Genomic DNA, 24,737 nt, shown 5'->3' with positions numbered 1-24,737 from the left:
TTGAAATCCAAATTGAATGTTTATCTTAGTTTGGTTAGATCGTTTTCATCACAAACTTAATAGATGTATCAAATACTTTGTATTTAATAGAAAAGAATGTTGATGGTTAGAGTAAAATAGCGCTTGTATGTGTAAATGCGATGAAACAGTCTACAACCCTTAATTACTTTACAGCATTGTATATTATCATATGATACCTTGTCACTTATCGAACAGTTTGTCCAGTACCTTTCAGGCTTAATATTTGCAAGAAATTTTGTATCAAATGTAAATGTGTCCTTATGTTCTGTACTTAATATCAAGCGAGCGGTCGACCATGAAACGTGTGGTAGCCCATACTATATGTCAGATGAGGATTTAGAAACTAAATTACTGAACAGAGGAAAAGAAGCAAAGGGCAACAGAGATGAAATGATAAAAGAGCTGCTGAAATTTGAACATAGTATGTTATGAACCTTGAAGTATTTTGCTTTGTACAAATATTTAGAAAAACATAACTTCTTGATAATTACAAAGAAAACAAATTGCATTATGCACGTTATCTTATTTTTCACAAATATTTTCATCAACAAAAATTATAGAACCTGCATTTATACTTGTTAGCTTATGTTTATTATCGAGCAACTAAGATTAAAGAGTGTTCGTTTTTATCTGATTCAGTAATAGATTATGTTAATTGTAATTTAAAACATTACAAGACTATCTGGCAATAAAATATAGAGGATATTCAGTTTTTTTCTTTAAATACAGGATTTATTTTCATTGAGTGGTATGAAAATAAATATTTCATGAGAGACGATAGCCACGAGTGAATGATGATAAATTTCATACCACAAGATGAAAGTATATCCTGTATTTATAGAAATATAACTTGAATTTTCTGTTTATTATATACAATTTGAAAGAGTTTTCCTATTTTTTTTCAGAATTTAGAAGAAGTAGTCTGGCAAGTGAACATACGAAAAATATGTTTCACTGCAGTGAAAAATAAAGTTTTAATGTGAAAATACGGAAAATGAAAATACGCAATTTATTATCAATATTTCTAAATACAATGTTTTTCATTTATGAATATATAATAAAATATTTTATTTTCGTTTTCAGAATGTTCTTCTATATCATTCACACTTCCAACAACTAAAACGTTATACTGCACACTGGACGAGAAATGTTTGGGTTTGGAGTGTTGTCTTACACTTGAAGCTTTTGATATCCTACAGAAAACATTCCGAGCTTATATAAGACTAGATCCAGATCCACTAGCGCTTTCTGTTGGATTGGATTCATGGAAATATGTTCTGAACTCGAGCAATCTTGCGGGAGGTAAACCTTTACCAACTTGTCTTTAGTGATAAGAGTTAGATAGGATGATCCAATTACACAAACATAATTTTTACAAACGAAAATAAAATGCTGACTAAAAAACAAAGCTGTGGTTGTAAAAAATCAATAATTTTACTCTTTACTCTTGATGTATGCCTGTTCAGATAAGGAATATAATTCATGTTTGATATCATTTTAACTTTGATATATTTAGGACAAAGCACACTGTTTGAGACAAGAAAAATATAAAATGATGCAGTTTTGTCTATTGAAAGATATAACAAAGTCAAAATTCGAAAGCTCAAGTTCGATCCGATGACGCCATATAAGACTTCAGCGTTGAATTTCAATATTGTATTTCATGAACACGAAAAGAGTTTAACTTCTTTTTATTTGATCGACAGAAATAGACGATGTTTTGCATACAAAGATTAAGTTTGACTTTTTGGACGGTTTTGAAATCATTTTTAGGTAAGACAATAAATAATTACTTTGTAAACAATTATTGAAAAATTTTGAATACGGTTAGACATAAACCCTTTCTGTTAACAATGTTCATTTAATTAATCAAAACATGATACCGGTCTTAATGGAGTTTATCGATTATTATACGCCGGTTTGTAGTTTCAATGCTTAGGTATTAAACACTCAAGGTATAGAGTCTGTATTATTTCGATTTAGCAAGACAAAAAAGAGAGATTTTAACGCTATTTTTCCAACGCAGAACAATTTCGTTGCCATGGCAGTTGCACGATAAAAAAAATAAAATCTGTCGTTTTAGTGTCTGTAGGATGTTATTTTAGCATTCCATAAAGGAAAACAAAATATCATACGAATAACACACTAGAAAAAAGTGTGGATGTACAAACATTCTGGCAGTGAGAAATGAATTAATCGCATAATTATACGCATTTTTCTTGTATTTTAATTATATTATGAATTTTGTTCTCAATCAAAGATATTGTATTCGCTATTTTCGTTTCAATGGTTACAAAAATAGCTTTTCATTTGTTTCCATCACGTTTCTCATTTAACTCCTTCCTTTCATTTATAAGGTATAAGATCTTCGCCAATGTAAAAGGATTGAAGTTGTCATTAGCAATTGGACTTTGTGATCCAGATGAGACAGACGACTGTATAATTGATATAGATCTACTGAAGGAAGCACTATTTCGTTTCCCGAAATTTAACACCGATGGAACAATTACGTTTGAATCGCGTGAGTGTTCATTTTACTTATCTATTATAACTAAGTTGAACTTGATTTCGTTTTAAGGATGGCAACAAATACCTATTTCAGTATTCGGTCACGGTTCCGATAAAGTACCTCTCAAAAGAATGAAAACCGTATTTTTTGATAATGACATCGTCCAAGATTCTATTAATTTTGCATTTTTATGCACATAGTTTACTATGAAGGGGAGAATGTACCTTGAATACAGAAGGAAATATTGACACATGCGTAAATATAATTACCATTGTATTTAACCATCTTTGGGTGCGTATAATGAAGTTAACATCTAGATTTTCCTTACTTGTTTGGCACATATACCATTAACTAATTGAATTTTGCTCCTAGTATATAAAATGTGACCATACAAACAATTGAACGTTGTAACACGGAAGTCTTAAGACTATTATTCGTTGCTTTGTTTAGAGTTTTCTGGTAATCAGTTACAATTTACTTGTGCATTTTTCGACCGGAGGCCGTCTGTTTTCTGTTGGACTTCCTATGAAATTACAGGGAAGAACTGAATACACGTATAAATTACATTGATTAATTTAAAAGTACAATCTGAAATTTCAAAATCTGATCAGAATGCTTTCTCCTACTCATTAAAAGTTCTATATTACCGTGCATTCACCTACAGATTATTTTACGCTGCTTTAATGACTTTTAAATTTTGTCAAACATTAACGAAACCACCATTTACAATTACGCTCACGATTCCGTTTACCTATGCGCATAAAGATAGCGAAAAAAATACATAAAAAAACGAATTTGGCGAGTATGATCAGTAATTTTCGTGGAAGAGTTATGTTACCGCTAACAAGTGAACCGGATGTTTATCATAAATGTTTGTCAAATGTATTTTTATTCGTAAGCTTACTTTCGGTTCTTTTTTTTTATTTTATGTTTCTTTTGTTATTTCTAAAGATGTAACAAATGCTGTGATTCAGGTGTTTTGTATCGACAAGGCGTTGTCATTTATAAACATTTTAGTAAATTTTGATTTGATTGAACTTGCATACTTAAATATTTTTCCTTGAGGTAAAACGCATTCACAATAATAACAATGAAAGAGGTACATATCTGTAAAAACTGAGTACGACATAAACTGTTTTGTTTGTAGTTCTTATCGGTATTTTTGTAACGTACTCGTAAGAGCACGAATTAATCTGCCTCGTGCTTCATATATTGGAAAGTTTCATAAAAGGTCTTCAAAATTTGTTGTTAATATCGGCTAATAATGAAAATTATAAGGGGTAATTTCTATCAAAGGCAGTTTGCCAACAGTTTGAGCAGGACTGCAATGTACGGCGATTGACAGACAGCAACTCCTCTTAAACCAGATGGCAGATTTTGCTTAAACTAACAGAGATGAACAACCTTAATGTGTAGATGGCAGTAAAAGAAGGAATTTTCGCTGCGACCAAATTTAACAGAATTATGGCCCTTTGTTGATTTTTTCACTATATACTATGTAGAAATTTTGTGAACGCAACTCCTCTTAAACCGGATGGCAGATTTTGCTTAAACTACCAGGGATGAACAACCTTAATGTGTAGATGGTAGTAAAGGAAATAATTTTTGCTGCGACCAAATTTAACAGAATTATGGCCCTTTGTTAATTTTTTCACTATATACCATATATATGTTGTCGGTGGGGGCATCCGTGTCATTTGGACACAGTTCTAGTTTATTTCTGGAGCCCTCTCGTTCCAAATTGAATATGTAAACAATGAAACAAAAGTCGTAAGAGTTTTAATATCAGACTATCACAGAATAGTGTGGAAATCACTTAAAACGTATAATACGAAATACAATCAGTTATAATTCTTTCGTCTGCAGCGGATTTTTCAGAAATATACGAAGACGCCAAAAGGAACTTGGTTGAAGGTGGTGAAAAGGTGGCGGAGGTTGCGGCAGATCAACTTATTGAGGCATTTCTTGATGCACTTGGTATTCCAGATGTAAGCAAAGTTGAACGTTTTGTATTTACAGAAATCTCAATTTAATGTCATGAAATTCGAGTTATACCCACTGAGGTAATAGACAACTAGGCAACTATGCCAATAACTCACTTTTATATAAATTGTAGTATATACCATATTACATCAGATTTGTTTGATTAAAATGTACTAGTAGAATTTAGTTACACCTGATATTCAACATAAAAAAACATTGTAATAGATATAAATGTTTTAGATAAATATCATATATTTCATCAGATTTGACATATAGATTTTAAAAACGTTGCTCAGATACATTTGCAGTTAAAAGAAAAACAAAACGTGTATCTGTTAATTACTTTTGAACCTCTTCTTGTTAGGCAATGGTCTGATTTTCCCCTTACAAATTAAGAAGAATTAGGTTATTGTCAAGTTGGGTACTTCCCTTGTAGACTATAGTCCGTCCTTCTTAACTTCTTCTGTACAAAAAAATGTAAAAAATGGATTTTAATTCAACATTTGCAATTAAAAAAAAAACAATCTTGTAGATTCTGAAGTTTGTTTTCTTTACCACTGCTATTTTATTATTATCATTATTATTATTATTATTATTATTATTATTATTATTATTATTACGATTCAAAATTAAATTGATAAGTAAAATCACTTTCAACATATACTTTTGTAGGAACTTCTACTTGACGGAGATCCATATCAAGCAGCGAGCACATTAGAAATGAATGAGTTAATTGAATATTTAAAGGACAAAAATCTTCCTACTTATGGGTCACTACAAGATCTTCAAGAGAGATACAAAAATTCTGAACTTAGTATGATATAAAATAAAAGATTATAAGATAATTAAAATTGAATACGTTTTTAATTCAATTTGTAGTTTTAAAACAAAAATAGAACCAGATTCTTGCATTTTCTCTTTATTTAATCTAACTTAAACATTATTTCTAAATGACACCTATTGTTAAGTTACGTAAACTACATTTATTCCACAGAATAATTATAAATTATAATAATAATAATAATAATAATAATAATTAAATAATTTTGAAATGCATTTTCTTTCTTTTAAGGCTGCAGTCTTAATGGAAAACAAATCCGTCTTCCTACTCTTCCGTTTGACTTTTTACACTACACAATATCAGACGACTGCATGCGTATTGACGCATATGCAGAGATTCGAATTCCCGCAATCGATTACACCCGAACATTCTCCGCTTACGTGGAGCTAGATCCATGCCGTTACGTCATCAAAGCTGCATTTGAGAGATACAATATCACGTTGATACTTTTTGAGTACAATTGGGGTATAAGTTCATATTTGATTGTAATAATATGAATAGTTACTTTTAAAACGTACTTTTTACTGAATCAGCTTGAATTTCTTTTAGATATACTCATTTAAATAAGTTAAACATAATTTTCTCTTTTCTATCTATCTAGCAATGTGTTTTCTTTTTTTTCCAACACTGAAAATAACGAATGTTTATTTACTGTACCTGTTAGGGAAAGAAGAGATGCTAAAGCTGGTCGAAGATGTATATGTCCAGTAAGTAGTTTTTAAAGTCATAAAAGGAAACAATTGACTTGGATATCTTTGATATTAACTAATTTGGAATGTTCAACAATACCTTCGCAAATATTTAACAGTTATGTTGTTTACTTTTATAAAACTAGCTTTTACCCATAAATGTATTCCAATGACATCAGTTTGTTTTCTGATAAGAATGTATGATATATACATTGTACTTAAATTACACGGATGCAAATTTGTTCATTTTAACTTTTCAGATTTAGAATTGATAAAGATGATATCAACAAAGTATTTATAATTGATATTGGCATTAAATGTGATGCTGCAAATATCGACCAGAAATTTTTGAAAGGTTTTGAAATACCTATACCAATCTGCAACGACGACTTTTCATTACAAGGTATAGAAATAATGTTTACATAATTAAACTTTATATAAATACAATGTAGATTGAATTTAAACAGTTTTTTATGTACATCTACCTTAGAATTTCTTCGTATTTTAAGAATATTTCGTTAGTCTTATAAATAAATGTGAATTGATTATTTTAATTTATATATTTATTACTCGATTAATAACAATCATAAGTTTTTATATCTTATGAAAATCTATTTCCATAGGAAGCTTATCGAGTATAAAGGATGCTCTTGGTGGTCAAATTAACAAAGAAGTTTTTTACCTTTTACTTAAACAACTCGGAATCGATGGTATTATACAAGAAAGTTATTGCAAAGTAACACCACCTCCATCTGGTAAGTATATATTATGAAATGATCAAAAATTAAAAGAAACACTATTGCATTTTCATTCATTTCAATGATATTAAAATTATCATAATATCATTTTTATACGAGTGCTATTAATGAAACACTCCTGGCTTTAGGGCGGAATGTGTCAAAATTTTGACCGAGCATCATGGAATGGGTAAGGATCCATGTTTGTAAGCTTTTGAAATATACTCTGTATAATGCAATACAAATTGAAATTTGAATTAAGAGTACTCAAAAGTTAATAAAGCTTCAAACAGGTATTGGGTATGTTGTTGTTATTTTTGTTGCCGTCGTTGTTTTATTATGGCTTACTTTTATATCTCTGAGGACTGCCAACCCCTCTCGCGAGTGTTGAAGGCAAGAATAGTGCACGTCGGATATGTTAGTGAAAGATGAAAAAAGAAAGTAAAGACCTGAGAGAGTGAACATTATCAGGACAGTGAGAGACATTGAAAGCTGAAAGGCATTGTTAAAATGTTTTTTATATAGGAGATCGTGCGTGGAAATGAGTCCGTGTTAATAGCAAATGTCATCGTTTCTATTCTAGGGAAAACTAAGTGGACTTTAAATTACTATGATTACAGAAAAGTAACTTAAGTCAATAGGAACTCGGGAACGGAACCGCAGAGTGCGACGCATATTTTCGATCGTGTAACGGTTTTCCAAAATTGTTCTCCTACTTCTTAATATCTTTTTGTATTATCCGAGTGTATTGCTTAAAGAATATTTAACCACTTGAACACAATCTATTACATTTAAAAATGGTTCTGTTTTTAATAAAAAGTAAATTTGACTGATTTTAAACTTGTAGATTATATTTAATTAAGAGTAATATGAAAAGATATTCAAAGATCGGACAACCAATATGAAAAGCTGGTACGGATTTGGATTTTTTTGCGCCATGATATAATTTAAAACTAGTTGCTTGGAAAAAATATCTGGAGCTCTGCATTAGCCATTATGGTCTTCAGGTCTTTGATATTTGTTTCGGGACAGTACTGATCTTAGCTTTTTGTTTACTTTTTTCCAGGCTGTCCACCTGCTATGGACATTTCAAATATGATACCGTCATTTATGAGGAATATTTTGCAATGTGAACTGGCTGACAACTGTTTTGGTGTATCTTGTTGTGTTAGCCTAAGCTTCACAATACCTTTTTCATCGATTGAAATGACCGTTTCATTCCCGATGTGGTTTAAGATGGATCCATGTGATTTTCGATTAGACACTGGAATAGGGTCGTTACAATTTGAGGAACAACTTTTGAAATACGAATGGGGTAATTAACTTCTAAATAATTTTCTTAATTTCTCAACATAACTAGATTATACTTTCCTTCCCTTGATAAACACAAAATACAATATGAATGACGTTTTAAATTCCATATGCATCAGACTACAAAGACAGTTTGTTTAAGACTGAACGTTAAATACAAAAGAAAATGTTATCAAATACATATAAAAATAATCATAACCGATATGCATGAATTCGATTTGCGCTTTCTAAAGCAGTATTTGTCCTAGGTCCTGAATTCTTTCTATAGTATTTCATCTTAGAAATACATCATCATGCTGATGATAACGATTTAACTTAGTACATTGTTGATTTAAATAATCACCGACCATAATTTTTTGTGATGCGAAGGAGCATATATTTTGCTTAAATTTATATTATAAATTTCATTACAACCAGAATAGATATCGACATTGAATGCATCTGCTGGTTGGGTTAAATTGGGTTTGCATGGATTATGTACCGATAAGTCAGTTCTGAGAAAAATATCTGCCTTATTTTTATTGTCAACGTTTTTCAACGGTTTAATTATAGCTTTGAAAAAAGGAAAGATCAAACCCGAAAACAAATACGCAATACAATTGGTTTTAATTGTTACTTGAATGTGTTTCAGGTAAAGAGTCAATGATACCAATAGGTTCAGGAAACGAAGCACCGATAAAGATAATGTAAGTGAATAAATGATTGATGTATAAAATAAAATATATGAATCGAACTGAATTTTTATTATCAAATAATTTATAGTTGAATAATCATAATATTGAAGATAGTTTTTGCAGAGATGATTTTTTGTATATCTCCCATTTTGACAGCTATACATATATATTTATATAACAGCTATGCCATAGACAACTACGACGATGGCTTTATCATAGATCTTCGTGTCGACATATGTATACCTATTGGTGATGAAACGCATTGTATTCCAAAAGATGGCTTGGTGTTATTGGATAAGGAAAAGATACCTGCATGCAGCTTAACCGCTTGGTCAAATATAACAAGTAAATACCAAAGTTTTAGAAAAATATTTCAGTTATTATTTTATGTTATTTTAACTGCATTGATCATTTTATGAAAAAAATAGAATAATGTGTAGTATTATCTCTGTATATTATAAGGGATTTTCCCTATTCTAAGTGCATGTATGTGTTTGTATTATATGTTACCACAACTACATCAACATTTTCACGATAATGCTAGTAACAAGATATGCTAAGAAGCGTTTTATTTGACATTTTGTTGACCATTTATACTGTTATTTGTCGACCGTTTCTTGTGTAATTTGCTGTCTGCTTTTGTTTGTCAAGATTTCTCATTCAACGACTGGTTGCAAGCTAAAGGAGAGAATATTGGTGATCAACTGTCTGACGCTGGAAGGGACGCTCTGGTAGACCTACTCGGTTTAAATGACCTTTTACTTTCACCACCATGTGACCGCAAGAGAAGTCCTTACAGTCCGTCACTAAAAGGATGGAACAACTGTAAGAAATTCATTTTACAATAATTAAAGATCCTGAAACCCATTTTTATGGTTTTATATCATGTAAATATAATATTCAAAGGAAGATTTATCAATATTGTAAGTTTCAAAAAGCATTATTTGTAAAGATATTATCAAATTTATATTTCATGTAAATAAAGGGAGGTTATAAGAAATTTATTTTCTATAAAATCTAAGTCGAATTTTTTCAATAAGAAATTAAAGCATATAGTTCAATGATTACATATAATGTGGACAAATATTTGCAGTACATATTTTACATATTTTTCGATGTTTGACATTTGTTTAAGAAGCATAATTATATATATTTATAAAATTACACTTATATAAGTGTGGTTGCAACATTAATTACAACATTTGTGTTACAGTGTGTCCACTCAGTTTTGTGAATCTACCGACACTACCAAGTATTGTTTCATGTAGCGTTCCCGATTACTGTACAGGGATTAACTGTTGTCTAGACGTAGAACAGATTGGTTTGTCAATTAACGCGTTTATTGACGTCGACATGTGCAATTACATCATAACGGGCGGAATAGAGACGCAGAAATTCAAGTTTTCACTTTTTAACTACGAATGGGGTAAGATTTTATCTGTTCATTTAGTAACAATTTGTCTTTTTCATGAATTCCTTGTCATGCATAACAAACGTCTTTTTAATTATTTCACCTAAATACTTATTAAAATGTTATAAATGTGTGTTTTAGATATAGTTAAAACTGTTACAGACACTATTAAAATACTCTTACCATTAACTGCCTGTCATGAATAGATAAATAACATGAACAATATGGTTTTCAGGCAAGACAGTAACGAAGTCAATCAAAGATTTTTTCAGAGTGAGGTAAATACTTACATTACAAATATGTCACCAAAGAAACTGAAACAAAGAAGAAATAATGCCGTTGTTTTGCTCGAATATTGTCAGATAGTAAATGTGAAATTCAATGTGATGCGTATTGTTATTTTATACAAATACATACATTTACATAATATAAAAATTATTCTCATTGTATCGATTTATTCACGTTTTATTCATTAGTTACTCAATAAAAAAGCCAAACAACGAAAAGGTGTTTATCATCACTCTTCAACTAGCAGTTTGTCTCGAAAAGGATGGCAGCTGCATGTTCGAAAAGAAACTACTAGACGGAACAAAGGTCCCACAAGTTGGATGTGATATGTCGTTTAACTTTTCAAGCAAGTATTGTCTAATCATATTATTAGTTGTCAGATTTTAAAAGGAAATGTTCGCCTTAACAATTAAAATATATATTGAGGTAATTCCTAAATGAACTTTGAAACCATGTGGGAGAGCTTCGTGGCAATTCGTCTCCGGAATAATGTTGACAATGAATAGTCTGGTTGCAAAAAGTAATACTGGTTTCAAGCAAACATTCACATTACCTTTAAGAAAAGGAATGCTGCTTTTAAGCAAATGTTTGTTTTAATCAAAAATACATCACGATTTAAATAAGTTTTCTAGAGTTTTTCATGTTTTTTCGTAACGGACATTTCTACCTTTTTATTAACAGATTTCTCGGTAACATCATTGTTGAAGAACAACGGTCTTGGACATTTAAGTCCAACAGATGATTTATGGGGAGAAGGAATTAAGTTTGTTACAGAGGTTATTGGGCTTGATAAGTATTTTCTTGAAGAGCAATGTGATGTATCCAAAGAACCTTACAAAAATGCAACAGTGAGTTGGAATAATGGTAAGACAAAAGATTAACTTTCATTCTACAGATAATTTTTGTTTTGCTTACTTATACTTGTATGTTTATTGTTAACTAATATGTATTTTTTTAAACACTTGAAACCCGATTATTTACAAGCTACCTGTCACGTCTATCAAAAATTCTATATAGGAAGTATGAAACACGCTTTTTAGTTTGTAGCCATTGAAATAAATAATTTATCTGTTATAATCATGCTTTAAAGTAATGATTAATTTGAAACTGTTTTGATCGAAACAAAATATATATACTGTTATATTTTTATCAAACTATATTACAGAGTGTCCAAAGCTTAAACTCGATTTACCCAGTTTACCAGGATCAACAATTTGCCACATTTCATCATCATGCACAGCAATAGATTGTTGCATTGGAGTAGACTATCTAAAGCGTTCGTTGCAAGCGTCCTTTAACATTGACTTCTGCAATTTTACTATCCGAGGAAACTTGGAAACAACATCGTTTCACTTTACTATTATGGATTACAAATGGGGTTAGTATTCACTTTCCCGTTTGCATTTTGAATTTTGTAGCAAAATTCATGAAACTGTGGGCATGAAATAGAATAAGGAAGTAACAGAAATATTAAATAAGATAACCTTGATTTAGACCAAGAGATTCATGGGCTTTCAGGAAGTTAGTAAAGAATTATAGAAATATGAACATTATGTTTGTGCGTATTTTATTTACGATCGAAAAGTAATCATGAATCACATTTTGCATTCTAGGGCAACAAGCAGAGGAAACACTGTTAGAGCTGATTAAAATCAAGTATGTAACTAAAATTTTTACATTTTGCATAATGAAATTTTATATTTAAACGGTGTCTTTTCATCTTGAGATATCAATATCTTGTATATCAAATGGAAGTAATATTTCTTTTCGCTCATGGTTACAGTTCTTAATATATGCTTATGAATTCAATTACAGATACAAAATTGACAAAACAGAGAAGAACTTCGTCGTGGACCTTTCTGTGGCCGTGTGTATGGATTCAAACGCTCCGTGTCAATTTTCAACAGACATTTTTGAGAACACAATGATTCCCATTCCAGTTTGTAATCTTGATGCTGGCTTAAGTTTAGGAAGTATGGAATTAATTCGATTTTCAAATATAATATTCTTAGATAGGGAGATTCTTTTGCCAATATCGCTTCATTCACAGATTAAAAAATGTTTAAATTGAAGGTGCTGTACATAGATGCTTAGATTTGTTTAAGTCTCTCTGTAGAATAATGACGGATCCACAAATACTGTTAAAGTCGTTATCATTCAGATATTTTTTAACAAAAACTAAATTCCAATACTAAGCTTTTACATACTATCAGAATCGCGCATTGTATCTCAATTTAATCCTGATGATTGGTTACCATAGTATACACATCTATGTTTATATCTAGATTTTTCACTCAACAAATGGCTAAATGATGTCGGTCATACATTGGACGATAATCTCCCGTCGTCATTGGTTACACTACTCCTGAGTCAATTGAACATTGATAAATTTCAACAGAAACCTCCGTGTGCTTCATCAGATCAACTTTATTATAATGCAATCGATGGTTGGGCGTCAGGTAATCCTAGGCAATGCTTTTATTACATTTATTGAAATATCATCCAATTTTATAGTCATCATCATTAAGATATTGTACACGTCCCTTCGTTTGATTGAGTACACTTAAGAACATAAGTGTATCTGAAACACAAGATAATTTCGACACATTATTTTTGCTTGTTACTTTTCGTGTATGTCTGACATCTCTGTTATATATTAAGTTGAATTTTTCATATGATCCATATTATATATTATGCACTTAACTGCACTGATATTAAAGCTACATTAAATAAATATGTAAAAATATTTTTGCCGTCGGCCTAAAAACCAAGCATTCTACAGTTTCATTAACCTTTTTAACAGTATCGTTGTAAATCTCATCAAATATTGTTCATAAATAAGGATTTTAAATGGAAAACCCCACGGTAACACTAAAGTTCGTATACGAATTTTAACATGCAAATGAAGACTATATCAGCTCGTGTATGCTACGTCACGGTGTTATAGTTGCTATCCGGAACACAGCAAATATAAGATTTTCTTGTGCAAACACACTTTAACCGTTAAAGCTTCACGGTGCACTAGGCCTGGGGTTCAGAAAAAATAATCATCTCATAAAAAAGATTAAATTTGTATGAAAATATCCGTTACAATGCGGAAATATACCGTTAAATTAGGACTGCGACTTATAGGCATGTTTGTCGAATTAACATTGATGTACGGATGATCAGAAGGCGGAGTTTCGTATCCCAACAGAAATTGTACTTCCGAATTCGCCACAATGAGGTTGCACATTTGTTTGCCAATAAAACTCCTTTTGGTTGTCTGGACACCAAAATAAGATCTGGATTCGATATGAAACCCAATTTATTAATGAATTGTCGTTATTTCTGTTTTTATGAAATTTATTAAATGTAACTTTAAATCATTTTACTGATTTCTTGCTTTGCATAGCTTCAAATATTTCAAAATAGTCATTGTTGAAATTAACCTTTAATTTTGACAGGGCCAAATGTTCTTTTTATATATGCCCGTAAAAATTTCGGGCATATTATGTTATACCCCCTGGCGTCAGTCCGTCCGTTCGGTCTGTCTGTCTGTCTGTCTATCTGTCCGTCCGTCCGTCCGTCCGTCTGTCCGTTCGTCCGTTAGCAATTTGGTTTCCGGAGCATAACTTAAGTTTCATTTGGCCCACAACATTCAAACTTCATAGGATGATTGTCCATATTGGGTAGAAGACCCCTATTGATTTTGGGGTCACAAGGTCAAAGGTCAAGGTCACTGTGACCTTAAAACTGAAAACAATTTCCGGAGCATAACTTAAGGTCCATTTGGCCGTCAGTGTTCAAACTTCATAGGATGATTGTCCATATTGGGTAGAAGACCCCTATTGATTTTAGGTCACAAGGTCAAGGTCATAATTACTTTAAAAATGAGAACACTTTTTGGAGCATAAACTTAAGTTCCATGTGGTCCACAGTATTCAAACTTCACAGGATGATTGTCCATATTGGGTACAAGACCCCTATTGATTTTGGGGTCACAAGGTCAAAAGTCAAGGTCATTTTTACCTTAAAACTGAAAACAGTTTCCGGAACGTAACTTAAGTTCCATTTGGCCGACAGTGTTCAAACTTCATAGGATGATTGTCCATAATGGGTAGAATACCCCTATTGATGTTGGGGTCACAATGTCAAAGGTCAAGGTCACTATTACTTTAAAACTGAAACAGTTTCCAGAACATAACTTAATTTCTATTTGGCCCATAGTGTTGAAACTTCATAGGATGATTGTCCATATTGGGTAGAACACCCCTATTGATTTTGGGGTCACACGGTCAAAGTTCAAGGTAGCTATTACCTCAAAACTAAAAACAGTTTCCAGAGCAGAACTGAAGTTCCATTTGGCCCACAATATTCAAACTTTATAGGAGGATTTCTATTTGAAGGAGGTAATACTTTATTTAATTTATGTAATGTCTTACAATCATCCTTAGTAAAGAAAAAAAACACTTTCGGGCATATAATGCTCCGCCTAGCGGTGCTCTTGTTTTTCTGATGTAATTGAAATGGAAAATTTAACCATTGCCTCCGTTTCGTAAAAACAAGTATTTGGCACAAAATGAACTAAAAATATATTAAAATAAATTTGCAAACGCAGATATATCAGTGTATATTTTAATCAATTACAGAATGTAATGCATCCATTACCTTACCTGCATTACCGGAAGAGATTGTTTGTCACATGACTGACTACTGTACCGGTGTTGACTGTTGTTTAACCGTGGATATTTTAAGAACGACAATTCATGCCAAATTCCTTCTTGATACTTGCAAGTACAAACTGACCATGGGAATTGAAAGATTGGAAGAGGAAGTGCTCTTGCTGGACTATGAATGGGGTTAGTTTACAAAAGCTGTTACTGCCGACTTACATACATTTTTGTATTATTCAGTGAATCACTGAATTCAAAAATTTAAAGGTCACCTTTGGCAGATTATAACCTTGAAAGTAATGAATGGTAACAAGTCCGGGGACCGCACTTTCAGTGCCTGAAAGGGCGTATGTACCCTTATTAAGACTAAAATAAGGCTCTTATGTACAAAAAACCCTTTATCATATTTTGGTGATTCAAAATCTCTGAAAAAAAAGAATATAGTGTAAAAAGTATCTTAAGTTTATAGAAAAAAGAAAAACATCTGATATTATTAATCGACAAAATTAATACTGAAATTTACTTATCTTAACATTTACATGCTATTTTTTATTTTGATATGTGAATCATTTTTAAATGAAATGAACTAATTTTAGGGCAGCTGAGTCAATTTTCCATTGGTGGTTTCTTCCGAATAGAGTAAGTGTTTGACATTATTTTTGAACAAAGTTATCATGATTGATTATTCAAATATCTTGTGTAATGGATTTGCATAGTTAAACAATATATTTTTCAAAACGTTTAATTCATAAAATCATATTCCAATTGTTATAATGACTCGTGTTTATTTACTATATAAAACAATTTATGTTACGCACATGCAATACATTTTCTGTATGAAATAATTGTATTGAAGAAAACGTCCGCTCTATAATATCAGTTAACATTAATTTGTTTTAAAACCTGCAATATTTGTCCATCTGCAGATATAAAATAGATGATTTACATAGTGAGAAAAAATTCATAGTGAACGTCAAGCTTAAAATATGTTTCGAAAATAACGGGTGTTTGTTTGAAATGGATATTCTAACGGATGCATATGTGCCAAAGTCACTGTGCGATTGGAACTCTGGACTTGCGATACCAGGTACTAGTTATTTAAAGCGAATTTCAATGACAGAAAACATATGTATATCTTTAATACATTATTTAATTTTATGTAAAGTCTAATATATGATAAATTATATCTTAACGATTTTTCAGTCCAGGATTTTACGCAGTAATAGAGAATAGTAATGATATGGACCTACAATATTTCAAAGTGGCAAGTGTTAGATATTTTGATTTCAGTTAACTTTTCCTCGTTCATGTTAATTATTATTTAAGCACTCTAGTACTCTTTATTTACAGATTTTTCATTAACTGACTGGATAAACGACCAAGGCTATAATGTGATTGGGGATAATTTGAAGGACTTTATGATTGAAAAGTTATTCGATGCACTCGGCATTGCAAAATATCTTGACGAAAATCAATGCAGTGGTACAAGATACCCATTTGTGAACGCTACAAATGGCTGGACATCAGGTAGGCTTTTTATTTCATTACAATAATGACAGACATGAAGCCATAATATAATGGCATTTCATTTGCTGTTTTGTCTGAAGTATAAGGTACATGTGAAAATAGAGATCATCTTCAGCTTTTAGCATGTATCTGGAATGTAAGTATGTATTTATGTTGATTTATATTTTTTTATACAATAATATGAATAAAAAAAAAATTATCGTTCAAATATAATCTTTATGTTTTATCTAGAATGTCCAAAGTCCATAGACAGCGCTGTGCTTCCAGGATATATAAAATGCCACGTACCATCATACTGCACCGGAATAGATTGTTGTGTCCACGTTGGCTTAGTAAAAAGATCATTTAAAGTTTATCTACACCTTGATGCTTGCAACTATATCTTTGCTATTGGTATCGAAAAGTTTGGACTCAATGTATCATTGCTTGATTATCAATGGGGTAAAACAGAAGAGTTTTCCATGATGGGTGCGTTACGCGTAAGGTAAGCGCTTACATTTTTCATTAACGTTACCAAGATGACATTACCGGTCAACTTGTCTGACATATAATTTAAAAATTGCTAGTCACATAGGTTCAAACTCAATCAGGTTCAAGCCCTTGTTTAGTTAAAGACGAAACTTTACACTCATCGCATATTGAAGTACTATTTGGTTATGAAAACAGATTGATGGTTTTCCAATAGTCTTTAAGCATTCTACACAATGGAGCAAAAGGGAGCTATGTGTTACACTTTTTGTCATAATACATTGGCATTTTGAAAGTGATTGTTCTAAAAGTTAGTTATCTAAAAAGAGAAAATTTACTACCTCAAATTAATTATATGTTGTTTTCAATATTTAAAGATATTCCATCTTAAATCTGGAAGCTGAAGAACAGTACGTCCTCAATTTACAAATGTCAATATGCATGAAATCAGCTGGCTGCGAAGACAATCTCGTTCTGTTAGAAGATGCCCGTATACCAAAAATAGGCTGTGACTGGAATACGTCCCTTTCTGGTATATAAATATGTTTACAATTTTAAGAGTTTGAATAAATTTCTTCGGACAATTTTCATAAACAAAACTTTTAACAGTCATTGTTTTTTTAATATGATATATAAAAGAACATATGTGCATAACTTCATTACGATTAAGTTTTCTTATTTGCGTAGACATTTTAAACATAATTTAGCGGCTGACAGTGTTATCTTTTTTTATTATTTATATTTCACGCGACTTTGTACAATATGAAAATGTAGAGAAAAAATCATATTCTGCCATCATCTTCGTCAGTTCTAGATAGGGATTGTCTTCAATTTCATACTAACTTAAAACCTGTTACTATTTGCATTTGTAGATTTCAATCTAGATAAGTACCTGGAGAGTATTGGTCAACAGCTAGAATATATTGGAGACAATTTACCGGCTATTGTTGCTGATAAACTTCTTGAGAAGCTTGGAGTGTCTATGTTTATGCTGCAAAACAGGTGTAACGGTTCAGCTCTGGCAAACAACAAGTTTGAAAACAGTATGACATTACTTTATTTTGCCTAGTCATTTGCGGTTCTTAGCCGTTAAATTTGGTTAAGTTTTGTGAATACACGTACACATAAGTTATAATAAAACATTAATCATATAATAAAAAATAATAAAATTATATTAACATTTAGATCTTAATAATCTGTAGATTTTCTTGTAAAATCTTGCTATACTTTGTTGTTGGTACGTTATCATTTATAGATCATGTGAAAAGGGCATACTTTGGTGTTGAACTGAAAATAATTACAGTGTTTATGAGGTGAATACAATTCCCTTTTCAGAATGCAGCAAGCTCGATATTGATCTCCAATTGCCTGACATTATGACTTGCTCTATACCGACACATTGTACAGCTATAGAATGTTGTGTGAGTATTCCACTGATAGGAAGATCTGTGAGCGTCGCTGTAGACCTAGATGCTTGCGCATATCAGTTGTCAATTACGATTGAAAAATTTAAAAGCAATTTACAGCTGTTCGACTACGAATGGGGAACTTGGCAAAGAATCAACATAAAAGACGTTTTTATTCTGAAGTAAGTACATTATTGTTTTAAGTTTATTCAGTTTTTATGCATGGTATAATGGTAAGGATAGATAGTGATCAGGTCATGATGTATTACAAAAAAGTTTAGATAGTCATGTTACGCTCCACTATAATTTCAGACGTCATTGTAGACTGATATTGTATTTAGAAAGTTTACCTTGTATAGAACATCTGAAGCAAAAAATAAATTTATAAGACGTTTTTCCGGATTAGTTAATTTGCTGATATTTCATTTAGTTTAGTTTTAGTTTATGCTTCATATAAATGGGCAATTTTCAGATGCTAGCAGATTTAAAAATAATCATATTTTCTTAATTTCATCATTCACAAATATTTTCTAATTATATTATATTTACAGATACATGATTGATGATCTGAAATCAAGCAAACAGTTTGTTATATCTGTACGTATGCTTGCTTGCTTCGACAGTAGCAAATGCATCTTGGACAGACCTATCGTTGAAAGTTTGTTGCTTCCAAAACCGTTATGTAACTTCAATGGGACATTCAAACTTGCAGGTAAGAAAAAATAATTAATTGTTTGCTTTTTTACTGAAATGTTTGTAAATAACTTCTGTAGTTGCCGAAATGAGAGCTTTATGGTCTGATTTCTGTTTGTATCAATTTTTACAAACTTGAAATTTTATTACATTGTAAGTTACATTTACAATGAAGACTATTCGCTCCTTAAAATTATTCTTACAATTTGAAACTTTAGTTGTATTCGTTTATTCATAGACGATATTTTATTTTATGTAATTATTTAATTATATTTATTGGTTGTCAATACATATTTAACAGATTTTACACTCGACAAGTGGATTAATGACAACGCCAATAATCTTACAATTTGAAACTTAAGATGTATTCGTTTATTCATAGACGATATTTTCTTTTATGCTATTATTTAATTATATTTATTGGTTTTCATTACATATTTAACAGATTTTACACTGGACAAGTGGATAAATGACAACGCCAATAATCTAACAGATGGACTGACAGACATCCTGAGATCTAAATTGTTCGAGGAGCTGGGTATAACTCCGTATCTTCTGGATAATAAGTGCAATGCTGGACATTGTGCTGAATCTGGATGGACATCTGGTATAATTGAAATTTTGATTATGTTTAACATTTCAAAGGTGATGTTTAAACTGTTATTGTCCAAAAATTACTACAACTTGAGTCTATGATGTCATGAAGCTACAAAATAAACATCTCTACACAAAATGTGAATGTTTTTAAGTTTAAATATTGTAAACCAACGAAAGGGCTTCATAAGATATCCCTTTTGGATTTTAAATTAGCTTTCGTACAACGGTGTATCAATCAGCGAGGAACATGATATGCTAGTATAAGTATTCATGTTTTAGCAAGTGCAAGTTTTGTTTTATTTTTATCAATATTAGTTTTTTGGTTGGATCGCACTAACTCAATAGATATCATATGGCGTCTTTCCTGCTTTACTGATGTAGGAAGACCTCAGGTGCCCATCCATTCATATCATTTCAGGGACAAACGGGCACCTGAATAGACCCATCAACATTGACATAATGTTGGCTTTCTCACATAAAAGAATGCCACTCTGCCACTTACGCCCCACGCTATTTTAAGTTTTCAGTACGGCTTATAATTTGTAAGTTATCTTTCTACTAGATTTTATAGTTATTCTTTAAAGGTAGATATTTAGAAATATGTTAAACTGTAATAACTCCCTTTATTATTCATCTTAATTGCTTTTTAGAATGTCCACTGAATGACCCCCTGTCAACACTACCAGATGAAATGAACTGCCATCTTTTTAAGCACTGCACTGGTTTCACCTGCTGTGTAAATGTTCCATTGCTGCAAAGATCATTTTCATTTTACTTTGACATGGATAGCTGCAATTTTGCCCTTACAGCGGGAGTAGAGAAACTAGAATATAATCAGTCACTTATAAACTATGAATTTGGTAAAACATTCTTTAATTACATTACTTTGCAATCATCTTGACTTAACTAATTCAGTGTAGTTTCTTGTTATTTAAATAGATACATAGAGAGGATGAATTGGGGAACAGTCTAAGATACATGCTCAAGTTTTATTTATAATAACTTTTAAATAATAATATCAATTACAATATCATTGAATAGTTAATGATATTTATTGCTTTAAAATAATTATTTTCCTGGTCTGCTATTTAATCTACTCCATAATGCATGCTTCAATGCAAAACATTTGTGCGTCTATTTACAGGAAAAATGAACAAGGTTGATCTATTTGGAGTCATTCAATTCAGGTTTGTTTATATCTTTTTATTTTTACATATAAAACGATGACGCTCGTTTTGCAATAACTAATTTTGACAGGAGTTCGGTGTCAGACAATATTTGAAAGAAAAATGAACACTTTTTTTAAACAGCATCGGGACTACCTTAGTCTGCAAGCCCGTACTGTCTTTAAAATCTTTTGTCAAAACCATCTTTTACTATTTTACGTTTTCTGATTTAATCGCTGTATTGTAACATATATAGCATCACCTACATGAAAGTTGTTTTTCTTCTTTTTTATGTTGAAAGCATTTACAAAGTTAAGCAATACTCCTAACAAACAATATTTATTTCAGCTACACGATTGTAGATGACAAGGATTCCTCACTTTTCAAATTATCAGCGGATGTTGGTGTGTGCCTGGATTCAAATGGTCCTTGTAACCCTGTGATACCATTTCTTGATAAATTTTCAGTTCCAAAACCACTTTGCAACTGGGACATGGGATTTCAGCTTCCAGGTAATCATTGACAGCACAACGGGATATTTTGCATTTGTCTTTGGGGATCAATATCCTTAAAACATTATAACCTTTGCTTTATAAATTTCTTACGAAAGTATTTCAATAACATAACACTTAATTAATTTTAAAAATGAAAAAGTTTATTATCTTTCAAATATATAGTATGGTATTTAAAGTAGGTTGAATAGTTAAATAAATATTCATTGTTTGTTTCTAGATTTCAAACTCGACGATTGGATGGCAGACAATGGTCTTACACCATCTTCACTACAGGGAGCAGTCCTTGCAAAGCTTTTAGATTCACTTGGTATATCCAAGTATCTTACCGAAGACGGATGTAATCATGATGAGTATCCTTACAAAGATAGTGTTGATGGTTGGACTAAAGGTAATGTCGGGTTGTTTAAGACTACATGTAAAATATCTACAAATATTATATCATTTATGCGATTAAGCAAATACGAATTTTTTTGTTTTTTTGTTTTGTTTTTTTTTAAACTATGTTGAGTTATGGTAAAACAATCTTTGAAATGATTTTATCTCCTTTTTACCCTTTCAGATGAATTTTTAATCAAAATATGCTAATAAAGCCTTCTAAATATGCTAAATTTTAGACAATTTCTTTTCCAAACTTGTCCGGAAATGGAAATAGTTATTTCTGTCACATATTTTATTCAGTTTTGTTAAATACCATTCAAGGTATTTACATGCCTTTCAAATGTGAACATTCATGAATCATGATTTTATTTCCAGAATGTCCTTTGGACGTTACCTTACCTGCGCTTCCAGAACAAGTCCGTTGTGATGTACCCAGTTACTGTACTGCAGTTGAGTGTTGTCTTAACATAGATGTACTGAAAAGGGGATTTAATACCATACTGTCATTGGACGCCTGCTCAAACAGACTTGTTATTGGCATTGAAAATCTGAAATTAAATGTTACGTTGTTGAATTATAATTGGGGTACGCTAAATATATTTTGCATTATTTAGATTAAGATATTACAGTTGATACCATTAATATACATTGAATGGACGTATTTTATTTTCTATAAGCCCATACTTGATTTTGTTAACTATTCAATTGAGAGGAAATGTATTATATATCCTTGTTATAAGCAATATCAATATCGATATTTTTTTTATTCTTCTACAAGAAAAAGTTAAAGTATTTGTAATCACGATATTTCTGTTGTTGGACATTAGTTAAATTTGATTTGAATATTTGCAGGTTCGGCAGAAGTATTGTCATTACTTGGAGTAGTCAAAATTACGTAAATATGATTCTATGATACCTCTTCTTTTTATATTGTTTAGATATCGCTTAAAAGTGTTAAAGTGGACTCATGCGTGTTGTTATGAAATGAAAAGTAGACATTTTTTCTGCATCTGATTTGCTTGAAGTCGTATATTCATGTTTAGTATTTTTGAAAGGATTTATAATGTAAACATTTAAGCATTTCGTAGTCTGTATTTTTGTATCTACCTGATGCGTACACATAGATTCATATTCATTGGTGTTTTATTCGTAAAATGTTGCGGAAATGCCTTCAAACGTAGCAATACCTTCTCCATTTTAATTGATATTTCGCTTTATAAAAACAAAAGGTAAAGATATTTAATTCAAATATTTGTATCTATGCATGTTCACAAATACATATTAACCCCAAACAGATACAGCATCCGCAACTATGAGGAAAGTAGACAATATGGTGTGGACTTGGGTCTAGAAGTCTGTCTAAATCATGATAAATGCGACTTTAAAATAACGCTATTGAACAATGCAACGTTAACAAAGCCATTATGCAAGTGGGACTCTGGGTTTATGATACCAGGTATTATCTATCAATAACAGCATATTTATTCCATCACAAACACATTTGTACATTGTTTGTATTATATTATTTTCATATCGTTTTCAATAAATCCATGTAAATACAAAATTTTGAAGAAAAAAATAACATTTTAATTCAGATAGAATTTCAAAAGGATTTAGTTAAATCAAGAAAAGAAAATCATTACGTCTGTTGTTGTTTTTTGTTGTTGTTGTTGTTGTGTTGTTGTTGTTGTTGTTGTTGTTGTTCTTGTTGTTGTTGTTGTTGTTGTTGTTGTTTTCATATTATTTATATAAATGATTACTGATACAATTGATTGTTCACGTAGAAGTTATCATTATTGCTAGTTAGCCATCATTTTAAATAGATATCTCAAAGCTTAAAATCTTACTGAAGCTATCACAAAAATCATTTTTCTGTATCATTTCCTTAGATTTCTCCCTTGAACAATGGCTTAGCGAGAACAGCATATCTGACATTACTAACCTATTACCGAATGCCAGAGATAAACTGATGAAGGAAACCGGTTTAGAACAGTTTTTGAATGCTGATCAGTGTGATAGGACTGCGTTACCGTATTCCCCGTCCGTGAACAACTGGCGATCAGGTTAGATATTTACTCACAGCTGTTTAGCGTATAATACTATTTTGTTATTTAATAAGGTTTCAAAATTGTTTTATATGTCACAGAAACAAACAGAATAAAGTTTATTAAACGAATAAACATTCAATACACTTTCCGAGTTAGATTTTATATGGCTGCAAATTTATGATATTTAAGCTTTCATTATTAAGGTTAACTAAAAGGTACTAAGCAACAGCTAAAACCATATTTTTGTTTAGAAACATATCATACACTTATTAAAAGTGTCTTAACTTTCAGACTGTCACACAGAATTACAGCTTCCAAGCCTACCATCGACAATGTCTTGCTATATCTCTGACATGTGTACAGATGTCAAGTGTTGCATTGATGTTAGTCTCATTAAGAGATCATTTGAGATAACTTTAAAACTTGACACATGTCGTTATCAACTTGAGGTGGAAATTGATAGGTTGAAAATAAATGTTGCGCTTGTTGATTATAAATTTGGTAAGAGTTGTAATTTAATTTCAGTTGGTTTCAATTTTAAAAGTAATGGTTGTTGGTATATAGCATCTTTATTCGGCAGAAATTTAGAAAATAAATTAATTTGTATTTATCGATAGTAAGTGTTAAAAGTAACCGTTATTTAAATTCAAACGAAAGATTCTTACTAATACATATTTCTTAGTAAAACTGTGTGTTTCAAACGAGATGTTTTTGTTATTTATTTAACGACGATTTTATCACAGAACATTACTTTATTAACATTGCCTTGTATTACAGGTGAAGAGAGTAAAGTTTATTTACTAGGTGTTGTAAGATTGAG

General features: G+C 31.0%; 1 protein-coding gene across 1 annotated transcript in view; it reads left to right on the top strand.

The window, feature by feature from the left end:
- The window catches only part of LOC132735958 (uncharacterized), a gene marked incomplete at its 3' end in the record, with an annotated part of 103,735 nt that overhangs the window by 35,089 nt on the left and 43,909 nt on the right, over positions 1-24,737 (top strand). The window contains exons 30-71 of the mRNA XM_060722997.1: positions 304-442; positions 1,105-1,323; positions 1,728-1,794; positions 2,379-2,542; positions 4,397-4,518; positions 5,186-5,327; positions 5,586-5,819; positions 6,019-6,061; positions 6,304-6,446; positions 6,667-6,798; positions 7,847-8,095; positions 8,723-8,777; positions 8,947-9,110; positions 9,417-9,590; positions 9,979-10,191; positions 10,412-10,454; positions 10,653-10,810; positions 11,146-11,328; positions 11,630-11,842; positions 12,078-12,120; positions 12,280-12,437; positions 12,750-12,923; positions 15,096-15,305; positions 15,716-15,758; positions 16,046-16,206; positions 16,470-16,646; positions 16,878-17,130; positions 17,492-17,646; positions 17,987-18,157; positions 18,450-18,702; positions 19,072-19,232; positions 19,659-19,820; positions 20,461-20,670; positions 20,955-20,997; positions 21,325-21,488; positions 21,709-21,879; positions 22,245-22,454; positions 22,722-22,764; positions 23,165-23,325; positions 23,759-23,932; positions 24,209-24,418; positions 24,695-24,737. Coding sequence (XP_060578980.1) covers positions 304-442; positions 1,105-1,323; positions 1,728-1,794; positions 2,379-2,542; positions 4,397-4,518; positions 5,186-5,327; positions 5,586-5,819; positions 6,019-6,061; positions 6,304-6,446; positions 6,667-6,798; positions 7,847-8,095; positions 8,723-8,777; positions 8,947-9,110; positions 9,417-9,590; positions 9,979-10,191; positions 10,412-10,454; positions 10,653-10,810; positions 11,146-11,328; positions 11,630-11,842; positions 12,078-12,120; positions 12,280-12,437; positions 12,750-12,923; positions 15,096-15,305; positions 15,716-15,758; positions 16,046-16,206; positions 16,470-16,646; positions 16,878-17,130; positions 17,492-17,646; positions 17,987-18,157; positions 18,450-18,702; positions 19,072-19,232; positions 19,659-19,820; positions 20,461-20,670; positions 20,955-20,997; positions 21,325-21,488; positions 21,709-21,879; positions 22,245-22,454; positions 22,722-22,764; positions 23,165-23,325; positions 23,759-23,932; positions 24,209-24,418; positions 24,695-24,737 — 6,407 coding nt within the window. The remainder of the gene's footprint in view (positions 1-303; positions 443-1,104; positions 1,324-1,727; positions 1,795-2,378; positions 2,543-4,396; positions 4,519-5,185; positions 5,328-5,585; positions 5,820-6,018; positions 6,062-6,303; positions 6,447-6,666; positions 6,799-7,846; positions 8,096-8,722; positions 8,778-8,946; positions 9,111-9,416; positions 9,591-9,978; positions 10,192-10,411; positions 10,455-10,652; positions 10,811-11,145; positions 11,329-11,629; positions 11,843-12,077; positions 12,121-12,279; positions 12,438-12,749; positions 12,924-15,095; positions 15,306-15,715; positions 15,759-16,045; positions 16,207-16,469; positions 16,647-16,877; positions 17,131-17,491; positions 17,647-17,986; positions 18,158-18,449; positions 18,703-19,071; positions 19,233-19,658; positions 19,821-20,460; positions 20,671-20,954; positions 20,998-21,324; positions 21,489-21,708; positions 21,880-22,244; positions 22,455-22,721; positions 22,765-23,164; positions 23,326-23,758; positions 23,933-24,208; positions 24,419-24,694) is intronic.

The sequence above is a fragment of the Ruditapes philippinarum genome, unplaced genomic scaffold, assembly GCF_026571515.1.
Source record: "Ruditapes philippinarum isolate M1 unplaced genomic scaffold, ASM2657151v2 ctg850_1_1_1_1, whole genome shotgun sequence".
Lineage (NCBI taxonomy): Eukaryota > Metazoa > Mollusca > Bivalvia > Venerida > Veneridae > Ruditapes > Ruditapes philippinarum.
This window is presented reverse-complemented; position numbering and strand designations above follow the sequence as displayed.